We start from the raw sequence: 24,398 nt of genomic DNA on the forward strand, positions 1-24,398 counted from the left end.
GAGTGGCAAAGTTCTAGCAGGCACAAAAGGGTTAATCCACAACACAGGACTGGGCATATAACTGGGATAGCAGAGTTCTGGCAGGGAAAGTATTAACCAGCACACAGGACTGGGCACACAGCAGGGGTGGCAGAGTTCTGGCAGGCAAAGAGGTAATCTGCACACGGGACTAGCACACAACGGGGATTGCGGAGTTCTGGCAGGCAAAAGAATAATTGGCACACAGGACTGGTCATATAGCGGTGATGGCAGAGTTCTGGCAGGCAAAGGATTAATTGTCAAACAGGACTGGGCACACAACGGGGATGGCGGAGTTCTTGCAGAAAAAGGGTAATCTGCACACGGACGGGGGTGGCAGAGTTCTGGCAGGCAAAGGGTTAATTGGCTCTGTCAAGATATGAAAATATATGAAGAGCATATCTTTATATATCGTTATATAGTCAAAGAGTCCCCTTTAATATACTAAAAAATATATTCTTCTAAATGCTTAGAATTCTAGTTGGTATTTTTAATTACTGTGTCTCACGTAATCCCAGAGGATATGAAATGTTCTGCCAAAAATGATAAGATTCCCAGAAAGAGATGTTTACAAGAAAAAGCCCCTTATTATTTCCTTTAACATATTCAATCTTTTTTAATTGTCAGACTAACCTTTCACTCAACGTCATTGTTGGGTTAAGATGACCCTATGTGTAATTAGACTGTATTGTGAAATCTTGTGAAACCTTGTGTAATCTGTAACTTGGGCTTGTGCCCGTTTAGTTACTATAAAAACTCTGTAACAAATGTAATCTGGGTCACATATCTATTGGAGGATATGTGGTCCGCTATATGGTGAATACTCTGAAAGTAAACATATAGAGAGGAATGCAAGCCTAATTGGCGTAGATGTCTTCTTGACTGCATCTCCACCACCGGCATTCACTCTGCAATGGGAGGGACGGCAACAATGAGGCCTCAGGTGAGAAACATTTTATTTCTCATATTGATACGGTCTTCTCTGAGCGATAGTGAGGTGCCAGGTGGGGATTGCAGCTACAGAACGTAACACGTTTCCTTTGAATTTATTTTTGCATTCTGTCTGTGTATGATTACTGAGACTATTATATGGTACCAGATATAAATTGTGCATGCAGATATAACTTTATGTAAAGTTTATGTTAGAGGTTTTTAGAAGTACTTCTCCTATTTTCTTCTTATCCTCAGAAATGACAATATATATAGTCATGTATTAGGGGATGTATTTAAGCAGGTACCACTATTTTCTGAAGTGTGTATAAGTTGTTGAATGACACGGGGGGTGGTATTAAGGCAAGACTGCCTTAAGCCACAGTGCTTGTGACCTGGTGAGTGTTCTTTGGATTAGGGAGTCAGAGAAAGGGTAAGAGACTAGCCTATTTTCACTCAGAAAAGAGACATCTTTCTGAGCATAAGAACTGATGAGATATCTCAATTAATGTACTGGGCTGCTGGTACACAGCCGTAACGAATGTACTGTGCTGCTGGTACACAGCCGTAACGAATGTACTGTGCTGCTGGTACACAGCCGTAACGAATGTACTGTGCTGCTGGTACACAGCCGTAACGAATGTACTGGGCTGCTGGTACACAGCCGTAACGAATGTACTGGGCTGCTGGTACACAGCAGTAACAATAAGAAGTGTGGGTGTTCTTGGTCCCGGAACTCCAAATATTGTCATTTCTGGAAGGGTAACAAGAAAAATAACAAATTATGGGAAACTTATTTGGTAAAATATTTTGCCCATCATGAATTACTTAGGGCTCACAAAAACTAGAGTTAATAAATTATTAAAAATATGGAATAAAAACAGGACTTAATGTTGTTAAATTGCATCCCAACGCACCTATCATTAAGATGATGGTAAGTGGGGATCCATGTAAAATTGATAAAAAGGCGTATAGGGAAGATCCTTCTAAATGGTGGCCACCAGAGGGATCCCTTAATACCCCAACAATTGATGCATTGTTTAAATTTTTTAAACCTTTTTAAAATGTCTGATTGTGGGGGGATTGAATGCTTAGCAGCTTGCGAGGAAGAATCTAGAAAAGAGGTAAAACCGCCCCCCCTATAAAATGTGTTCAGAAAAAGCTGCTTTACAAATAGATGAGGAAGAGTAATAGAAACATTTTATCAGGGAAAACATAGTTCGCCGTAGTCGGCAGGATACTTTGAGGTTATTTTTTATATAGAATTATAGATAATGAGAAATTAAATTTTGCTCATGGGTCCCTATGTGAAAGGGAGCTCTGGTGCAAAATTTAGAAAATTGGCTACTTGCCAAGAAAGGTTTCAAATGTAAATATCTTTGTTCCTGTTATAGTTATGGAATTTAATTTTGGACAGAAAAGGTTACCGTAATTAGTGTGACCATTGGACCCTGTTGGCACCGAGCCAAAAGTTTCAAATCAGGTTAACTTTTTATCTGATTACAATTTTTGAGTGATATTTTAGGGGTGTCCTTTATTGAAGGAGGGGAACCTCTGGTCAGGTTTTTGTAAAATTGACACGAGACCAAAAGTTTTTGTTTGTAAGATTGGCACGGAGCCAAAAAGTTTTTAGTTTTATCTGATTACCATTGGTCCAGCCGAATTTGAAATGGTTGGAAAAATGGAAGGTGGATTTAAATATGGACATAACGGACACACAGATACAGAGGATGTTTAGGGCTATATTTAGACCAACTAAATGCACTAAAATTCAGGAAATAAACTATAAAATCCTGACTAGGTGGTATAATACACCATATAAGTTGCATAGGTGGTACACTCAAGAATCAGATAGGTGCTGGAGATGTGGAGAAGGGGAAGGCACAATATATCACATCTTTTGGAACTGCCCAGAGATAAAGAAATTCTGGACAGAGATTGGTGATATAGTTCAAAAAGTAACAGACTTTAAAATCAAGGGAGAAGCTGCCTTTTGCCTCTTACAGATATCAGGGCAGTCAGAGAGGAAATATGCAGGTTCAGTACTGCCACACATGATGAATGCAGCAAGAGCATGCATTCCCCGAAATTGGAGAAAAAGACAAGCTCCCTTGGTGTTTGAGTGGGTAAGAAAAGTAGAATACATCAATAAAATGGAGGATCTTGTGCTCTCTTCACAATATAAACAGGAACAATACAAAAAGATATGGGGAACATGGAACTCATTTATATCTTCGGACGTGGGCAAACAATTGTGGGCAACATCATCTCAGGATACGGAAGTCATGTGAGAGGGAAAGCGTCCCCAGGAGGGAGGAGGAGATGTGAGGGAAGGGAGGAGAACTATTTTGAATGTTCCCCTTTTTTTTTTTTTTTTTTATTTTCTCCTTTTTCTTCTGTTTTTTGCTGTGGGGTGTGTGTGTGTGTGTGTGTGTGATAGTGGGTATGAATGAGGGGAGGGAGGGGGGGGGGCAATACAGAAAAGAGGAGGGATAAGGAAGGGAAAGAACAGATAGAAAGAAGAAGGGGAAACTAAGACAAGATCAGAGGCTAAGGGTCATTTAAATTAAAGCATAACGAAGTAAAGGGAGGCAAGGATTGAAAAGTAGGAATAAAGAAAGAGACTTGCTGTCTTAACAATACCTTGCCTTAGTTGAATAATTGATAAATTACTATATATCAATGAGCTGGAAATCGCTAGAGGATTCTATTAGACCTCGGTGATGAGAAAATGGATGTGGATAATGTCTTTGTAACCCATGGACCTAATATGGTGTAATATTTGATGTAATGATTTCTCTGAAAACCCAAAATAAAATGATAAATATAAAAAAAAAAAGAAACCATTTTATCAGGGAAAACATAGTACGCCGTAGTCGGCAGGATACTTTGAGGTTATTTTTTATATAGAATTATAGATAGTGAGAAATTAAATTTTGCTCATGGGTCCCTATGTGAAAGGGAGCTCTGGTGCAAAATTTAGAAAATTGGCTACTTGCCAAGAAAGGTTTCAAATGTAAATATCTTTGTTCCTGTTATAGTTATGGAATTTAATTTTGGACAGAAAGGGTTACCGTAATTAGTGTGACCATTGGACCCTGTTGGCACCGAGCCAAAAGTTTCAAATCAGGCTAACCTTTTATCTGATTACAGTTTTTGAGTGATATTTTAGGGGTGTCCTTTATTGAAGGAGGGGAACCTCTGGTCAGGTTTTTGTAAAATTGACACGAGACCAAAAGTTTTTGTTTGTAAGATTGGCACGGAGCCAAAAAGTTTTTAGTTTTATCTGATTATAGCATGCAAGTGGTATCTGATGTGCCATCTCTACTGATGGCCATACCATCTGATGCTACCCACTTTACAGTGAAGTAATGCGTTTTTTTTAGCGTCCTAGTGGACGAGGAGACAGCCATCTATGTTTCTTGTTTTTCAGTCTGGGTAACTGACCTGGTGTAGAAATGCCCTTAAGAGAGGTGGCTCTACCAGGTGAAATAGGTGATGGAGGTCAGTATACAGCAAGGATAGGGAAAGTTTATATCCCTTGGAAACCCCAAGAAATTAGGGCAATTGTAGAAGATCTCCCAAACATTGCCAAGTGTCCCAAAGAAATGGTACAAAAGGTTGATGTGGATGAAGAAAACTCAGCAAGCTACATATACAGATATGTGGATTTTGATTGATTGTGCAGTACCTGAAAAATATGTGGATGTATGGAACACATTTGCACGAAATAAGGGTGCGCATGAACAAGATATATTGAAGGTAGAAGCAGATGGCCGAAATACGTATGAAACAAAAATTGATAGGTTGAATGAAATCTTAAAAGAGTATGGGTAACAAACATGTTTGATAAAGGACAGGACATGCGAATGTTGTTGGATGTTCAGAAGAAAGGTGAGGATGTGTTGGACTATTGGAATAGATTTAAAGATGCTATACAGAAACACACTGATTGGGCAATTGAAAGTGAAGATGACATGAAACGACCTGAAGTGATAAATATTTTTGTAAGTGGATTGTTGTCTAAGATTAGAAAAGAAATAGAGCTCCACACAGCGGGCTGGAGAATTAAACCTGTCCCTGAGTTGGTTGACATAGCACAGATAGCTTGTGAAGTGTTACAAAAAAGAAAGGAAAAAATAGAAAGGAAATAAAAGACTAAAATAATGAATATGCAAGTTACCGGAAGTTGACAGTGAGGAGATTGAAGACTCTGAATACTTGATACATGACTGTGCTACCTCTATTGATGAAGTAACAAAACCCAGACCTGATCTGCGAGATGAGCCTATTGCAAGCCTGCCCTTATGTGCAGACTTGTTTGTAGATGGCTCATCCCTCAGACGACCTGATGGGTTAACATTAGCTGCTTGTGCGGTAGTAAACGGTAAGAGCCGACTACTGCATACTGAAATTCTGCTAAATTCTAAGTCAGCGCAGGCTGCGGAACTTACAGCTCTCTGTGTTGCATTAGAGCTAGCAGAATGAAATACGGTAAATATCTACAGTGATTCTGCTTATGCTGTAGGTATATTGCACAGCTTTGCACAGTTATGGCAAGAAAGAGGTTAGCTGACCGCAACAGGAACACCCATTCAGCACAAAGAGTTAATTGTTAGACTGTTGTTTGCAGTCCAATTGCCTCTTAAAGTTGCAGTGATTAAATGTAAAGCACATACCGGGTCTAATGACAGTGTATTGGTTGGAAATGCTTTGGCTCATAAATATGCAAAAGAAGCTGTTCATTCTTACCAGCTACCTGCATTCCCTACATTTTTTTTTGTCACCGATCTTTAACTTGTTGCCGCCCGCGCTATAGCCGAAGTACGGCTACAGCGTGGGCTCTAATTTCTGGGAGGCCGTCTTTATACGGCCTCCCAGTAACAGGCTCTCCGCGCGCTCCCGCGAGCGCGCATCAGGAAAAATCTGTGTCGGCCGTGTCCCTTGGACACAGCCAATCACAGATCGTGGTAAATGGCCAATCACAGCGGCCATTTACCATGTGATCAGACCATGCAATGAGAGATGATCTCATATGTAAACATATGAGATCATCTCTCATCGCCAGCTCTCCTTCCTCACACAGAGACTGCGTGTGAGGAAGAGCAGAGCTGAACAGCGATTAGGGGACACAGAGACATGTAATCAGGGCATTGATCACCAGTGCCCTGATTACAAAAAAGGTAAATAAAATACAATAAGTGCCCACCATCAGTGCCCACAGTGCCCACAATCAGTGCCCATAGTGCTGCCAGTCAGTGCCCATCAGTGCCTGCTCATCTAGGCACTGACTAGCAGCACTATGGGCACTGAGTGTGGGCCCTGATGGTGCCGCCCATCAGTGCTCATTAGTGCCGCCCATCAGTGCTCATCAGTGCCACCAGTGCCCAGCAGTGCCACCCGTCAGTGCCGCCTCTCAGTGCCCAGCAGTGCCACCTCTCAGTGCTCATCAGTGCCGCCTATCAGTGCTCACCAGTGCTGCCTATCAGTGCCACCTATCAGTGCTCATCAGTGCGGCATATTAGTACCTCCTCATCAGTGCCACCTCATCAGTGCCCATAAGTGCCACCTCATCAGTGCCCATAAGTGCCACCTCATCAGTGCCCATCAGTGCAGCCTATCAGTGCCATCAGTGAAGGAGAAAAATGTATTTATTTTCAAAATTTACTCGCAAAAAATAAGAAAAACTTTTATTTTTCAAAATTTTCTGTCTTTTTTTTTTTGTAAGAAATAAAAAACCCAGAGGTGATTAAATACCACCAAAAGAAAGCTCTATTTGTGTGAAAAAAATGATAAAAATTTAATACGGGTACAGTGTAGCATGACCGCGCAATTATCATTCAAAGCGTGAGAGCGCTGAAAGCTGAAAATTGGCCTGGGCAGGAAGGGGATGAAAGTGCCCAGTAGGCAAGTGGTTAAGTAGACCTCAGTGTTCTTTTTGCTCTACAGGAAAATTCACCCCACCGATCCACTTGGTCTACAAAAGGAACTGTATGTGGACAAGTTGGTCTGTGGAGGTTGAAAGACAAGCTGATTGCTCCCCCGACTCTATTTCCTTCATTGTTTGCTTTGAGCCATGGGCCTTGCCATGTCTCAACAGGAGGGATGTGTCGGGAAGGTAAACAAACAGTGGTGGGCCCCAGGTTTTACTACATATGCTGCTAAACAGGTTAGTGCATGTGCTGTGTGCCAAATGCAAAAAAAAAGGTAAGCCAGTCCCTACTCCTATGAAACACATTCCGCATACTGAGGAGCCGTTTCAAATAGTGTAGATTGACTTCTCAGATATGCCCCCTTGTGGCCGATTCAGGTATCTTTTGGTTTTAGGGCTGGGTGGAGACTTACCCAACTGCGAAGAATGATGCCAGAACAGTAGTCAAGTGTCTTACTAGAGAATTGATTCCAAGGTTTGGTATAGGAGCTGTGATCTCTTCAGACAGAGGTACACAATTTGATAACAAACTAATGGCAGAGGTAGTAGATATTGTGGGACTGAAACAACAGTTACACACACCTTATAGACCACAGACTAGTGGGATGGTGGAACGCAGTAATCAAACCCTAAAAAGGTATCTTGCCAAGATGACTACTAATGGAAAAAGTAAATGGGTAGAAACATTGCCCATAGCCCTAGCAACCATCAGGACTACCCCTAAGGAGAAACATGGATTATCACCTTTTGATATATTGTTTGGGCGTCCGCCTAAAAGACTTCCTACAGCTCCTGTAACATCAGAAACAGTAACTTTAATAAATGGTCAAGACGCTATGATAGACTATGTACCCAATTTGGCAAACGTGTTTTCTGATACTTTTTCCAAAGCAGGACAACCAGTGGACCCAAGTGAAAGTACTCATGGACTAAATTCTGGAGATTGGGTGTACATCAAAAATCACACACCCAGGACCACTTTGTCCCCTAAGTGGAAAGGAACGTTCCAGATTATTCTTGTGTCTCCCACGGCTGTAAAGCTAAAAGACTACAACTATTGGGTGCATGGTTCACATTGTAAGAAAACGGTAGCATTGAAAGAAAATACAAGCCAGTTTGCTGCTGGCCAGGACTGTTCTGTACCTTTGCTTTCCAGGTCATCTCCACCATTGACTCGTGCTCGAGCCAGAAGACGACAGAATGTATCTCCTTGCACCTAGAGCAGATATGCATCTCTGGGGTGTTATCCTGAGCGGAGGAGCTTTGGTGTGGATCACAGTCATGATGTACGAATGGACCCATTTTAGGCATACCTAGTACATTGGCCGAAATAGAAGACGGTGCTCATTTTAGTGACATCAGTGACAACATGATTGATAAAGCTATCTCACTGCTATTATTTATGAGAATACCGGCAGTATGTGTTAACTTTACTTGCATCTATCCACCAGAATTACTTGAGAAACATTTCAAGAACACTGATCGAGTGATTGGAGACTCTCAGTGCATGGATAATGCTGATGTCAGGTATTGGTGTGATGGTAAAGATGTTGCATGGAGCACAGATCGTTATCAGGAATTGCATGATTTCACTCATTGTCAACACTCCCGTCAGAATAACATGAAGTTACAAATGTGCTTACAGGGATATTACTATGGTAAAGCATGTGCTGCTCCCCCAGGATTTTATATGTGGGAAGAAAGCTTACACTTGGATTCCATTGAATTCCATGGGAGTTTGTTATTTTGGGAGGGTTGTACCTGCAACATGGTATATGAGTGAAAATAAATTTAAAGAGACACAACTGAATAAAATCCCTGCCCATTTCTTCAAAAGAAACCTTACTAAGCAAATTGTCCCTGGACAAGGGGATGATGATACCGGTAAGAATGAAGATTCTGAAGCTGACGCTGAAAAAGAAACTAACCTTGAAATACCCCCACTTAATACAACCAAAGACATAGGCCCAGAAGAAGATGATGATGATACAGACATTGAATCCCATGATAAAGAAATAAAACCATCATTTTCCATACCTTGGGTAAATAGGTGTTGTATTAAAAAGGCTTTCAGTTTCATTATAGATTTAGCTGCTCTGATAGATAATATTACTGCTTTGTATGACAGGAATTTCATATTAATGGCCACTGAATTAAAGATGATTGAAAAGGAGGTTTTGCAACACCGGCTGGTGTTGGATTACCTTACTGCAAGTCAGGGTGGAATGTGTACCGTAGTGGAAACGGCATGCTGAAATTACATAGGAAATGATACAAAAGCTAAAGATGCCATCATTTTACATGTAGAAAGGGCACAGCAATTGAAATTTGATTTTCGCAAAGAACATACCGAAACCGCTTGGATTGAAGGTAGTTGGGAGAGCTGGCTCTCCTGGCTAAACCCTAGCAACTGGTTTACTGGTATTGGTGGGTGGTTCGCAGGTATATTGCATGGTATTCTATATATTGTTGGAATTATAGTGTTGATACTCCTCATGATGAAATGTGTACCAATGCTATGCAAATGCTGCTTAAAAATGACTTCAAATACTTGTGATGATTGTACTAATACTGGTTCTTTTGAGCCCACAAGGTCTCGAGTGAAAACTGCTCGTCATATGGTTGCCCGCATACCTGGAGTTCAACGTAACGACATAGAAGTTTGAAATTCAAGTTAAATGAATACCAAAGAATTCTAACCACATGAGGGACTGTCAAGATATGAAAATATATGAAGAGCATATCGTTATATAGTCAAAGAGTCCCCTTTTAATATACAAAAAAATATATTCTTCTAAATGCTTAGAATTCTAGTTGGTATTTTTAATTACTGTGTCTCACGTTGTCCAAGAGGATATGAAATGTTCTGTCAAAAATGATAAGATTCCCGGAAACAGATGTTTACAAGAAAAAGCCTCTTATTATTTCCTTTAACATACTCAATCTTTTTTAATTGTCAGACTAACCTTTCACTCAACGCCATTGCTGGGTCAAGATGACCCTATGTGTAATTAGACTGTATTGTGAAATCTTGTGAAACCTTGTGTAATCTGTAACTTGGGCTTGTGGCCGTTTATGTACTATAAAAACCCTGTAACAAATGTAATCTGGGTCACATATCTGTTGGAGGATATGTGGTCCGTTATATGGTGTATACTCTGAGAGTAAGTATATAGAGACGAATGCAAGCCTGATTGGCATAGATGTCCTTTACTTCAAGGCTCAACATAACAGCTCACAGGACAGACACGTGGCAGGGCTGGCGGAGGTCTGGCAGGCAAAGTATTAGATCAGTACACAGGCTGGACACACAGTGGGATAGCAGGATCCGGACTAAGTCCAGAACAGGTCAGATATCCAGGCGGGGGGGGGGGGGGTTAAATTATATCTCTGCCTGAAGTGGGGCTTTATTAAAATAGAGACACCTGACCAGAGAGGTGAGAAGGATTCTGGGAATATAATTAAATTTCACTTTTGTGTTCAGATCTAGAGTTTTCCTCCTGTGAAGTCTGGAGATCATATGACCATTACATTGCCTCCACCTCCCTCCCTGATAGAATAGAGCAAGAAAAAAGAAGATTCTAGAAGTCACCAGAGAGATCATAGAGGAGAGGTGAGCAGTGCTGGGAATTCTGGGACATTATTCAGTAACAGACAAGGGATGTGTCTGGATGGTGACTATCATTGTGTGTTTCAGGTTCCTATAAGATGTCAGGATGTCACTGTCTACTTCTCCATGGAGGATTGGGAGTATTTAGAAGGAAACAGGGATCTCTACAAGGACGTCATGATGGAGAATCAGCCGCCCCTCACATCACCGGGTAAGAGGAGACTTTATTGTAAAGGAGAGAGCAATACAGAGGCTCCACCTAGATCCCCCATCATCTGATAAACGCATAGAAACAATGTATTCAGTCAGTGTCTGTGTTTCCTACAGATGGATCCAGTAATGGGAACCCACCAGAGAGATTTCCCCGTCCTCTGTATTCCCTGGATTACACACAGGTTCATTTTAAAGAAGAGATAAAAGAGGAGGATGATGAGGATGGGGAGTCAGAGTTTCTAAAAGAACACAAACATCTGTACCAAGACAAAATGGTGGAGTCATCCATCTACAGAAACCCACCAGAGAGATGTCCCCGTCCTCTGTATTCCCGGGATTCCACACAGGAAGGTCACACCATCCCTCACCATCATCAGGTAGATGATTGACAATTATTGGTAGTTCTGATTTATACACAGCATGTTTGTTACAATGAATGTTTTATTATATATTCAGAGTGGAAACCTCGGGGATTGTAATATTGTTGTTAAAGAGGAATATAAAGAGAAGGATGAGGAGTATGTAATGATGGAGGAGTTTTCAGAAGGACACAAGGATATGATGGAGCCACCTAATATCTGGAACCCACCAGAAAGATGTCCCCATCCTCGGTATTCCCGGGATTTCACACAGGAAAATCACCCCATCCCTCGCTGTTATAAGGTTGGTGGGATGGAACATCTAGAACATAGGTCTCCAAACTTTCTTAAAAAAAAAAAAAGGCCGGTTTACTGTGGAAGGAATAGTGCCCCATTGTTGGTGTCAATGGGAGGAATTTTGTCCTTCTGTTAATGTCAGTGGGAGAAACAGTTCCCCATTGTTGGTGTCAGTGGGAGGAATTATGCCCCATTGTTGATGTCAGTAGGAGGAACAGTTCCTCATTGTTGGTGTCAGAGACGGGAAATATTCCCCATTGTTGGTGTCATTGGATGCAATATGGCCCCAAGATCCAGATGAAGGCAAGCAAAGAGCTGCATCCAGCGATCACTGATCTGGAACATGGATTTGTGGAGGTGATGTGTAGATTTTTTAATGTATTTTAACAATATAAAAGCGTATATATTACAGATGTTACTGTTGCTTCTTCTCTTGGTTTAGAGTGGAGATCCAATCGATATAGAATTTGAGGTTAAAGCAGAAGAAGAAGCAAGGGATGATCAGCAGTCTATGGAGAAAGATGGAATAACGGGGACATTTATAGAGGACACTCCTACAGAGATCAGCACAGGTGGGTCATTAACACTAAATACATTTCTCTACCCATACTGCTCACTGGTTGGTCCAGAGTAGGGCGGGGACTGGGTGATATCAGCCTGTAATACCCTGGTCACTTTCCTGAGCTGTGCTCCCTGTCCTGTATTCCTGTATTTCCCTCGGATAATCTACCTTCTCTGTGCTGCAGACACAATTTATATATCTAGACTGAATTCATGAAGATTCTAGGGTTTAGCGTCTAGCAAAATTTTGATTTTCACCATAGACGTTACTAGACCTAGGCACCTGGCGTATGTGTCTTGATTCTCCAGCCCCATGCTGGGTCTAGTAAGATCTCTGAAAGAACAATTCTCCCATGGTCAATTGCTCTGTTGTCTGCTGGCTGTGTCGGGTGGAGGGATACGTCTGTATAGTGTCAGACCCAAGTCACTGAGTGCAGTCTCAGGAGATGGGAGGCAGCGGTGTGGGACCTCTGCAACTTGTCTCATGTGAACATTTAAGCTTCCACTGATTACTGAATACCAATATTATGAGTCTTGACCATTACACTATAAATATATATATATATATAATACACACATACACTATATTACCAAAAGTATTTGGATGCCTGCCTTTACACACACATGAACTTTGTTGGCATCCCAGTCTTAGTCCGTAGGGTTTAATATTGAGTTGGCCCAACCTTTGCAGCTATAACAGCTTCAACTCTTATTGGAAGGCTGTCCACAAGGTTTAGGAGTGTGTCTATGGGGAAAGTTTGACCATTCTTCCAGAAGCACATTTGTGAGGTCAAGCACTGATGTTGGATGAGAAGGCCTGGCTTGCAGTTTCCGCTCTAATTAATCCCAAAGGTTTTCTGTCAGGTTGAGTTCAGGACTCTGTGCAGTTCAGTCAAGTTCCTACACCCCAGAGGAGTTGAAGCTGTTATAGCTGCAAATGGTGGGCCAACTCAAAATTTAACAGACAAAGCTCCTCATGTGGGCGGAGTCCTGGTTTAGGGGAACCAATCTGCTCATGGCTAGTAATAATCTTGTTATTTCTATTTTAGTAGATGCACGGGAGATGAGGAAAACCTCAGAGGATTGTCTCACTTTGTCTCCAGACTGTAAAGTAGAAGATGAGGACATCACAGAGTATAGTCCAGGAGAAAACCCGGCTACCTCAAATGTCCATCTGGCACCACACAGTGTAGATGGACCATCGTATTCCTCTTATCCTGAGGAACCTCAGACTGTGAGGGACGCTGCCGTCCTTCCAACAGATAAGAGATTTTCCTGTACTGAGTGCGGGAAGTGTTTCCGTTCTAAATCCCGTCTTAATATTCATAAAAGAATTCACACAGGTGAGAAGCCATATTTTTGTCCGGAGTGTGGAAAATGCTTTGTAGAGAAATCACAACTTGTCACACATCAGAGATCTCACACAGGTAAGAAGCCGTATTCCTGTGCTGAGTGCGGGAAATGTTTTTCAGTGAAGTCAAATCTTGACAGACATCAGAAAATTCACACAGGTGAGAAGCCATATTCTTGTCCGGAGTGCGGGAAATGCTTTGTAGAGAAATCAAGACTTGTCACACATCAGAGATCTCACACAGGTGAGAAGCCGTATTCCTGTGCTGAGTGCGGGAATTGTTTTTTAGTGAAGTCACATCTTGACAGACATCAGAGATTGCATACAGAGCAGAAGCCATATTCTTGTACTGAATGTGGGAAATCTTTTTCAGTAAAGTCAAAACTTTACACACATCAGAGACTGCACACAGCCGAGAAGACGTATTCCTGTCCTGAGTGTGAGAAATGTTATTTACTTAAGTCACATCTTAACAGACATCAGAGATCTCACACAAGTGAGAGGCCATATTCCTGTTCTGAGTGTGGGAAATGCTTTGTAGAGAAATCACAACTTGTCACACATCAGAGATTGCACACGGGGGAGAAGCCGTATACCTGTCCTGAATGCAGGAAATGTTTTTCAACTAAGTACAATCTTTATCAACATCGGAGATCTCACACGGGGGAGAAGCCACTTTCCTGTCCTGAGTGAGGGAATTATTCCTCACTAAAGGCCTGTCTTCCTTTACATCAGGGATCCCACACAACCCTCGAGGTGTATTAGTGCCTTAAGTGCTGGAAATGTCTTCAATATGAATTTTGCTGGACATGAAGGGGGGATAGGGGGACCTTCCTCTTTGATCCCTCGTTGCGCGCCAAAATGTAAAGTTCTGTTAGAGGCCTTCCTTGAGGTAGGTTTCTCTGGGCTTTGCTAGCCACTATGGGCGGGATCACTCGCCCTACAAAATGGTTCTTTTGCTGTGTCGTGCTCATCAATACCCTGGGACAAGACAAGGGTCACTTTAGGGAATGTCAGCCGTAAGGCGGTCCTCCAACTTAGAGATAGTCCTTACAATGTGTACACTGAGTGAATAAACTGGACTACAGTTAACACTCTGGTCCTGTGTCAATGTACATCTTGACTGTAAATGCTGGCATTTAGGAGGGACACACTGAGCCTATGCCCACGCTACCAATCCAGCATACCTCTTTCACCTCACTTCCACATAGCATGGACCTCATGTGTGCACCTTATTCCTCTTACTCTCCCATACCTGGTGCCCTGGCCAAGGGCCTCCATGATGCTGATCTCCTCCCATTGTTCTGGGAGATGGACTGCTGGGGAGGGAGTCCCAGAAGCAACCCCCTCGCTACTGGAATAAACCTTACCTAGCACAGGTCTTCACAACAGGGTGTTAGTCTCACATTACTCCTAAAGAGACTGACTTTATACCCCAATGTGCTTTAACTGACCCAAGCTTCAAATGTCTATGTGTAGTGCCCAAGTTACTTTCATACACCCCTGTAGAATAACTTCAGACCAGGCAGAACAACGTTTACAGGCTTTACTGATATAACGCAGAATAACAGTTTAAAAAGTATTTTCCCTAACTGAGCAGAGAGCTGGTCTATTTACAGCACAGCTCTGCACATTCCTTCCTTCCTCTGCCTGTGTGGAGAGGGGGTTTGTGCCTTTCCTCCAATCAGCTTTTACACAGTGTATGCCAAGACTACGCTCCCACTGCTAAAACAGGAAGAAAAAAATCTAACACAGTGTATACTTTCTATACAGTATATAAAGCTGAAGACCACAGATATACAAATAAAACTTGTGTAGGGAGATTTGATCCATCTCTGTGTATCATCTGAGGCTGTTCACTTCACTGGGTATAGGATGGGTTTACATCCACTTTAATATCCGGGTTTATTTTCTATGGTGTGATCTTTTCCCCAGTACTTTGTTATAATAATGTAACACGTTGTGTATTGTATACAAATTAATAACAACTCCACCTCTACATTCCAGACAAGTCATTTTTCTGACCAATTGGATTTCTACTTTTACAATTTCCTGATTTTATGACTGCAATCTTGTTAAAAGTATAATTATAATAGAAAAATGTATGGAATTTAAAAAAAAATAAATAAAAAATGTGTGTGCCAGTTCAATTATGACACACTTCAGTATCCAAAAATTGCCCATTTAGTTTAGAGTTAACTGTGAATAATGGCCCAAAGTGCAGTGGTCAGGAGTATATCATATACAGCTCAGAGTATAGAGTGCAGTGGTCAGGAGTATATCATATACAGCTCAGAGTACAGAGTGCAGTGGTCAGGAATATATCATATACAGCCCAGGGTACATAGTGCAGTGGTCAGGAGTATATCATATAGAGCCCAGGGTACAGAGTGCAGTGGTCAGGAGTATATCATATAGAGCCCAGGGTACAGAGTGCAGTGGTCAGGAGTATATCATATACAGCCCAGGGTACAGAGTGCAGTTGTCAGGAGTATATCATATACAGCCCAGGGTACAGAGTGCAGTGGGGTCAGGATTATCATATAAAACCCAGGGTACAGAGTGCAGTGGTCAGGAGTATATCATATACAGCCCAGGCAACAGAGTGCAGTGGTCAGTAGTATACCATATACAGCCCAGGGTACAGAGTGCAGTGGTTAGGAGTATATCATATACAGCCCAGAGAACAGTGGTCAGGACTATATCATATACAGCTCAGGGTACAGAGTACAGTGGTCAGGAGTATATCATAAACGGCCCTGTGTATAGAATGTAGTGGTCAGGGACAAGTCATATACAGTCCTGTGTATAGAATGAGGTGGTCAGGAACATGTCATATACAGTGCTGTGTATAGAGTGCAGTGGTCAGGAACATGTCATACACAATCCTGTGTATAGAGTGAGGTGGTCAGGAACATGTCATATACAGTCCTGTTTATAGAGTGCAGTGGTCATGAACATGTCAGATACAGCCCTGTGTATAGAGTTGGGCCACACCATACAGGCATTGCTTCAAAATCATCTCCAGACGCCGATACGTTCCATCCCCCTGTCAGTCCGAGCATCGGCTTGGCGTGCAGCCCACATCATACTGTGTCGGCGGCCTCTCTGACATCTGACGTCACAGCACGAGGCACACGCGGTGGCGCTGGATGTCATCGTAGACCGGGTGAGTCACACCCGGGGTCCATCCATAGGAGACACCTCCCTAATTATGGGATTCAGATGATACCGTTAAGGTGAGGTCCAAACAGGTGAGAGACGTTTACTAAATTACTTACCATGTATGTAAAAATAAGAAGGACTCTTTGCTGTGTTCCACACCTTTGGACAATCCTCAGTCACGATAGATGATGATTAAGGGCTGGGTGTTCCTGCTCAGGCTCTTCAAGTAAGTCCCTTCCTTATTACACGGATATTCCAACTCAACCTGTCCTCAATATAACCACCATTTACATCTAGTTCCTTGTGTTGTCTTGTCTCTCCAGGGTGGTCCCTCTTATTTTGTGACCCTCGGGAGCGGTCCATCCTCTTCCTAAAACAAAGTGCATCTCTTGGAAACTATATGACATGCACTTATATATATTGTCTGTCATAGGACCAGCCAAATAATATACCATGCGAATGAGCCCAAGTATTCTATGTCCACTGTAGAAAAGATAGGTGTATCCTGATATCATATCTACACTTTTGAGATTTCTGATATCGTGTGAGTATGATGAATGGACTCCATATCTATTTTTGGATGCTATATATTTATAATACAATTTGTTGTATACATCATGTTAACATTTATTCATATTACATTTATAGAAAGGGGAATATGCGCATTCTTTTTTCCCCTGAAGAAGAAACTAACTCAAATTTAGAAACATGTTGGGATGTATGCTTACTGTGAACCAGATTGGTTTTTTGCAGCACAAGACCACTGTCAAGTTCTAGGATCAAGAGCATTTTCAACAACTATATCTATTGCAGGCACTTTATTAGCACAGCCACTTTGTTAGTAGTTTTTTGATGCACTTTTCACTTTAAGCGCTGTACCCCCATTTATTTGTTTGTTTCATATTTTCTTTTTAGTGGAAAGATTTGGTATAGCAGCTTTTATTTATACATACATAGCATTTATTTTCGTATGCGCTGATTTACACATGACATTATACACATTTTTTTGACCTTCATGAAACCTGCCATCTACTGTTCTGGCAGTGGTAATTTTTATAATTGTAACGAGTAACTATGCAGCACAAAAAAAAAAAATCGGAGTAGAAGTATTGAAATCATCGAAAAATGTAGTGAAGTAAAAGTGGAAGTAGGAGAAAAAAATTCTACTCTAGGAAAGTACAGATACTGCCTTTCGGTACTTAAGTACAGTATTGAAGTAGTTCTACTTAGTTACTATACATCTCTGGAGGCTAGACTGCCAAAAAGTCTCACACATGGGATATCCCCATACTCAGGAGAAACAGTAGAATGTATTTTGGGGTGTCATTTCACATATGCTAATGGCATGTGGGAGCAATATATCATTAAGTGACAACTTTGTGTAAAAGAAAAAAAAAAAAAAAAGAAAAAAATAATAATTTTCCCGGAGCTTGTGGCAAAATATAAAGTAATCCATGGACTCACCATGTCTACTTTGCAAAATGGGGTCATTTTGGGGGGGGGGGGGGGGTTGTGGTATCTTGACATTTCAGGACCACCTAAACAGTGATAGGTAGTGAGAAAATGCAATGAAAAATGTACGCCCTTTGAAATTCTGAAGGTGGTGATTGGTATTTGCGGTCCCGTACACAGCTAAGTCTCACACATGTGGTATCCCTGTATTCAGGAGAAGCAGCAGAATATATTTTGGGGTGTAATTACACATATACCCATGGCATGCGTGAGCAATATATCATTTCAATGACAACTTTGTGTAAAAAAAAAAATATATATTTTTTTTAGTCATTTTTCAAACACCTGTGACAAAACAATTAAATATTCAATGAGCTCAACATGCCTCTCAGGACATTCCTTAGGATGTCTTCTTTCCAAAAAGTGGTAATTTGGGGGGGGGGGGGGGGTTGTTCTGCCCTGCCATTTTAGCACTTCATGAAATGACATAGGCAGTCAGAAAGTAAAAGCTGCATACTGTAAATTCCAGTATTTACACCATATTTTGTAGACGCTATAACTTTTGCACAAACCAATAAAAATACGTTTATTGAGATTCTTTTTGTCAAAGACATGTAGCTAAATACATTTTGGCCAAAATATATGACAAAAATCTAGTATATTGGATATTTTTTGAAAGACAAAGTAGAAAATGTCTTTTTTTCTCAACATTATTGCTCTTTTTTTTATTAATATCGCAAAAAATAAAAAGTGCGGAGGTGATCAAATACCACCAAAAGAAATCTCTGTTTGTGGGAAAAAAAATACGTAATTTTTTTTTGGGTACAGCATTGCATGACTGAGTTGTCAGTTAAAGTCACGCAGTGCCAAGTTGAAAAAAGTGGCCTGGTCATTAAGCAGCAAAATCCTCCCGTCTGAAAGTGGTTAAGGTTCATCCTTGGTAAATAACCATTTAGTTCAGGCATTCTCCGACCCTCCCATTACAAGTCAAATTCTGTAGAAACATGGGTTCCATCCAAACCCGGAGATAATTCTAAGTGCTGTGTTTATTGGTCCCTCATGTTTGGCCAATGGGAGAAGGATCCACTTATATCAGTAGAGAGTAGAAGAAGGGCATTCTTACATCATCATGAAATCAACGTTACTGTGAGGCAAAAATTGTTCATTGCTCAAGGAACCCCTAGAAACCTTTGGAGGAACCCTGGCTGAGATTAGCTGTACTAGGCATGATGAATGACATTTTGATAACAGAAAAACCTGCACCATGATAATCTTTTCCTATAGCACTCCCAAATAACAGCTCCCAGGCCAACTGCTGAATGTCTACAAACCCGCAGCGGATTCTGTTTGATTTCAGTGACCAAATACTGTCATAACCGTCTGTGGTACATGACGTCACCTGGAAATCCCACTGATTTGTTTACATATATGAAACAAGTCATCAGATGGGCAGGAAGCTGCTATTTAGTGACAATAGTGACACTGCCACTAAATTCATGACTATAGGATCCAAAAACAAGTCTCCGTTGATGGGTACCCGGTAATTTGGGTACACCAACCATATCTGACCTTTTGGTTTGCACATTTGATGAAGTGTGAACAGCTTGGGCTTGAGGGGGAACGCATTGGTCAGTCCAAACCTGAAGCTAATCCCCAATGGAAAACAGAAACTGTTTATTTCTCAAAGAACTCCTGGTGACCTTTGGAGGAACCCTGGCTGTGAAAGGTTGGAATAGACAGCAGGGTTGCTAACTGTCCGTAAATGTAAACTGTCCGTTACAGACAGCAGCCGCCCGTAAAAAACATGGCCACGGTTTAGTTTCGGAACTGAACATTCCAGGCTCGGCCTCCCCACGGTCGGTTTCTGTTGGAGAAAAGCTGCATTCCAGGTTGGTTGAATAATGGTTGAATGGATAGCCTCATCACCACAGATCTTGTCTTCAGGTCTCTAACACCAAGACACATTGTGATCATCCTCAGGGGCCTTGCAACTCGACTTTGCTGCAATATTCTCCTGGAGGTATAGCTAATAATAACTATATATACTCGGGTATATGTGCACAATTCCACAACCTGGGTCAATTGATAAAGGGGGGAATTGTGTGCCCACATCCCTAAATACAGAACGCTAGAACAACACAACCTCTTAGTGGTTTTTTTAAGGACATAAACAACTTCATGTATAAAATTTACAATAAACGTTATTATTACAGAATGAAAATGTGTAATAATAACGTTTATTGTAAATTTTATACATGAAGTTGTTTCTGCCCTTAAAAATCCAACTAAAAGGTTGTGTTGTTCTAGAATTCCACCAGGGCTCCTGTCGGCCCTTTGCTGATAAAACCTGTTTGAACATTAGATATATTTACTGGTATTAAAGGGGAGTTCCAGCCTGTATTGAAAAAAAAGAAATAAAACTCAGCAGCTACAAATACTGTAGCTGCTGACTTTGAAAAATAAGGACACTTACCTGTCCAGGTATCCGGCAATGTTAGCATCTCTAGCTGATCTGTCCATCGGCTTTGCATACAGGGACCGGCATTCTTACGAAGGGAAACAGGAAGTGAAGCCTTGCGGCTTCACAGCCTGTTACCTACTGCACAGTGTGCGACATACGCTGCACTTTCTCATTGGTCTCGCTGTCTTCTGGGACCTGTGCGTGTCTCCCAGAAGGTAGCAGGGGGAAGGAGGAGGGGCCGTAAATGATGTAGATGGCTGAGACGACCTTACACGAAAGTGGGAGCGGGTACCTGTTTTTCAAATGTGGCACCGGAGAGGGGGAGGAAGCAGAAAAGCGGAGTTTCCACTTTTTGGTGGAACTCCGCTTTAACCACTTAAGCCCCGGAGGCTTTGGCTGCTCAAAGACCAGATGCTAATTTGCGATTTGGCACTGCGTGACAGTAACGGACAATTGCACAGTCGTGCGATGCTGTACCCAAATTAAATTGACGTCCATTTTTTTGCCCACAAACAGAGCTTTCTTTAGGTGGTATTTGATCACCTGTGCGATTTTTACTTTTTGCGCTACAAACAAAAAAAGAGCGACAATTTTGAAAAAAATAACAAGGTTTCACATTTTTTTATATGAAATTCTCAAAAAAAAATGGAAAAATCTAAATTTTTTAACATTTTAGGCCAATTTGTTTTCTGCTACATATTTTTGGTAAAAAAAAAATTGCAATAAGCGTACTTAATTGGTTTGCACAAAAGTTATTGCGTTTACTAACTACGGGAAAGAGTTATGTAATCTTTATTGTTTTTTTTTTTAACTAGTAATGGCGGCGATCTGCAATTTTTTTTGCGGTACTGCGACATTGCGGCGGACAGATCAGACCCTTGACTGACACTTTGACACTTTTGGGGGTACCAGTGACATTACTACAGTAATCAGTGCTATAAATATGCACATTTACTGTAAAATTAAACTTGCAGGGAAGGGGTTAACTTTATTGGTGATCAAGGGGTTAAGTGTGTCCCTAGGGGCATGATTCTAACTGTCAGGGGGCGTGGCTTGTTAGATCATCACAGAGACATACAATCCTACATAGCAGGATTGCATAGCCTCAGTGATGATCTAAGGGAGAATGACAGATGTCTGTGTTTACATCAGCCGTCTGTCTTTCTCCCTCTCCTGCGGGAGATTGCGAGTGGCCGGTGGACATCGGAGCGGCCGGTCACACGTGCGGGGATGTCCGTGAACGAGTGGGGGCGGTAGTGCGCCGCCGGCGACGCGCGCTCGCCCCCTAGAGGCTCGGGGGTAAGTGACGTACCCATACATCACTTTGCCAAGGAGAGGCTGACTGCCGCAGTATATAGTCGGCAAGTGGTTAATCTCTTCCCGCAACCTCAAGACACCAGTTTAACTAGCGATTCAGAAAAATGACCAGGGGACGTCTTTTGGCTGTTTTCTTCCAGCCCCATATCCCCTGACTATAACCCATGGACTGTGCCTTGCATAGCAATAAGCTGGGGGTCCCAATGGGATTATACCAGTAAATTCTTCCTTCCTGGCCATATCCTTCTCTGGATAGGTAAAAGGATTGACCTCATCTCTGGAAGCTTTACCTATTCAGTGCTCTAACAAAATAGAATAGCTGGACACTTCATAATACCTCTTATTCCTAGTAAAGAACTCCTGTATGAGTTGGTCCCCTTTAAGATCTATACTCCTGAAGAAGCGGTTTGAAACCGTGAAACATGTTGGGCTGGACCATGTTGTAACCATCCATCTTCTGATTTCTATGGAATAAATTGTCTAGTGTGCATCTGTATACTAATGGATAATGATATATGCTGGTTGCAGAAGTTCCTCTGATCCCAATTACTTTGTTTAGATTATTGATTAATTTCCCAGGAAGGGAATCCCCTCTGTTCACAAAGGCCCTGTCCTGGGCGGAGACACTGCCAACTTTATTTTTAATCACACTCTTCCACTTAGCGAAGGTTCTGGTTCTGATTTTTTTTTTTTTAAATAATTTTTATTGGAATTTTAAGTTAACAATTTCAACAATAACATTTACAATTATTTGTTACTTCTGACTCATTGCTTGGTACATGTAACAACAGTTAAGAAAATGAAGAAAATTATGATAATTACAGGAGTACCAGGTAACAGTTAGATGAGAAAAAACTATTAAAAGATATATATATATAAAAAAGAAGAAAATTATTAAATAAAACACAGCATACCCAAACCGCCTACCCCTAATGGGAACTATCTGTAAACGGATTGGTTGCCGTGTACTAAGGTTTATTAGGGATGAGACATTGGAACCAATTGATTTGAACTATAATGGAGATTTAGATATCACATTTCTTTAGGTAAGTAGAGGCTCTTGGGTTGTTTAACCAACTGGTTCTGTTATTTACCTACAGTCTTAGCGCAATATCCTGTTTAGGGAAGGATAATACTAGTCATGACCCCCTCAAAAGAGGCCTACACAGTACACGTGATACACACAAACAACACAAGGCTGTGTTCACACTGTTTCTCAGGGCTGCAGTTCCTGTGAGCTCCACTAGTTGGTGATCTCACTCCTACCTAGACAGGAAGTCTATGAAAAACAGGAAGTGATGTCAGGTAGTGACAGGAAGTGATGTCAGGTAGCAGGCAGGAAGTGATGTCAACTATAAATTAAAAAGGTCCGTGTGAGAAGTGAGTCGGGAAGTAGAGAGGAGACATTGTTGGAAGTGGCAGCAGAGGAGGTAATAAGATCTTATTTTCTATTTACACCCAGTAACCCCCCCCCCCCCCCGTCATGTCCGTCCTCTTCCTCTATAGTCACTGTGATGTCTTTTATCTCCAGCAGATGATGATACACACATATATAGTGTGGAAACCTAGATTAACCCCTTCGGGGGTCAGAACATTTCCTCACTTACGGGGCCGGAACATTCTCTTCATTTTGGAGATAAATTCTAGTAATATGTTCCTCTAAACAAACAGCACTGACTATAAATAGACAAGACAATGACCATCCTGACCACAAAGGACAATTATTACACTACACAGGCAGCCAATGGGCATTTTTTACACTACAAAGGCAGCAAATGGGCAATTTTTACACTGTGCAGGCAGCAAATGGGCAATCATTACAATATGAAGCCAACACATAGCTCCCAACTGTCCCTGATTTCGAGGGACTATCCTTGATTTGGAACAAAGTCCCTCTGTCCCTCTTTCCTCCTCATTTGTCCCTCATTTTAGTCTGATCTGTATAGTTATATATAAAATGCACTATTTATCTTTCTAAAAGTGTTTCCCAGTGCTAAACCTTTTATCCAATTTCTACATTTGTAAATTTCAAAAGCCAAAATAAAGGAATAGTAGTGGTAAAAAAAAAAGCACTTGTGGGTTCAACTAATCATTGTTTTGGTATAATTCTCCATTAAGGGTGCGTGGCAGCGGGTAAGTCTATTGCCTACATGCTTTTGATAATAGGTGTCCCTCGTTCCCATTTCGAAGCGAGTGCACTGTGCCCATCCTCCCGTTACTCATTATCTCACTAACCTGAATCATGCCGGTGAGATAATGAGACTCTGGATCGGGGGGGGGGGGGCTGTGTCTGCCCCACCCACACTTCACCCCCATATAGCGCGCACACAGCAGTGGGAGAACTTGCTGTGTGTGTGCAGGAGCCAAATTGGATTGTATGCAGAGTACACAACATAGCTGTAACAGTTTTTGTTTTTTCGCACCAGTGCAGATTAAAAAAGAAAAGCTGTACCTGGCTGGCTGAGTCAGAGGAAGTAATTGGTGAGTGCAGGCATATTAAACCCTCCCCCTCTCCCCCCTTGAGATTTACAGATGTCCCTCCCTCTGCTGTTCTGACTGCAAACAAAAACTGTTGCTCCTCTGAACAGCAATCCATACAGGGCCGGGACAAGAAGTGGGTGGAAGGGGCTGTTGCCCTGGGCACAGTGGTTTACTGTAGGGATGGGTACACCTTCCTTCTGTTGCAAGGCTCACAGGAGTAGTGATAGCGACAGTGATTTTAACAAGTGAAT

At 41.7% G+C, this 24,398-nt stretch overlaps 3 protein-coding genes across 3 annotated transcripts in view; 2 read left to right on the forward strand and 1 right to left on the reverse strand.

Moving 5' to 3' along the window:
- Positions 1–24,398, reverse strand: part of LOC309550737 (uncharacterized protein) — a 578,111-nt gene that overhangs the window by 238,211 nt on the left and 315,502 nt on the right. The gene's annotated exons all lie outside the window — the stretch shown is intronic.
- Positions 1–24,398, forward strand: part of LOC309550685 (uncharacterized protein) — a 903,485-nt gene that overhangs the window by 111,320 nt on the left and 767,767 nt on the right. The window lies entirely within an intron of this gene.
- On the forward strand, positions 4,791–8,100 carry LOC309550288 (uncharacterized protein; the record flags this gene model as incomplete). The annotated part of the gene is made up of 2 exons (XM_082250691.1): positions 4,791–4,955; positions 7,276–8,100. The coding sequence occupies 2 exons, from the start codon at positions 4,791–4,793 to the stop codon at positions 8,098–8,100; spliced, it is 990 nt and encodes a 329-aa protein (XP_082106817.1).

The sequence above is a fragment of the Pelophylax lessonae genome, assembly GCF_965119305.1.
Source record: "Pelophylax lessonae genome assembly, chromosome: 3".
Taxonomy (NCBI): Eukaryota; Metazoa; Chordata; class Amphibia; order Anura; family Ranidae; genus Pelophylax; species Pelophylax lessonae.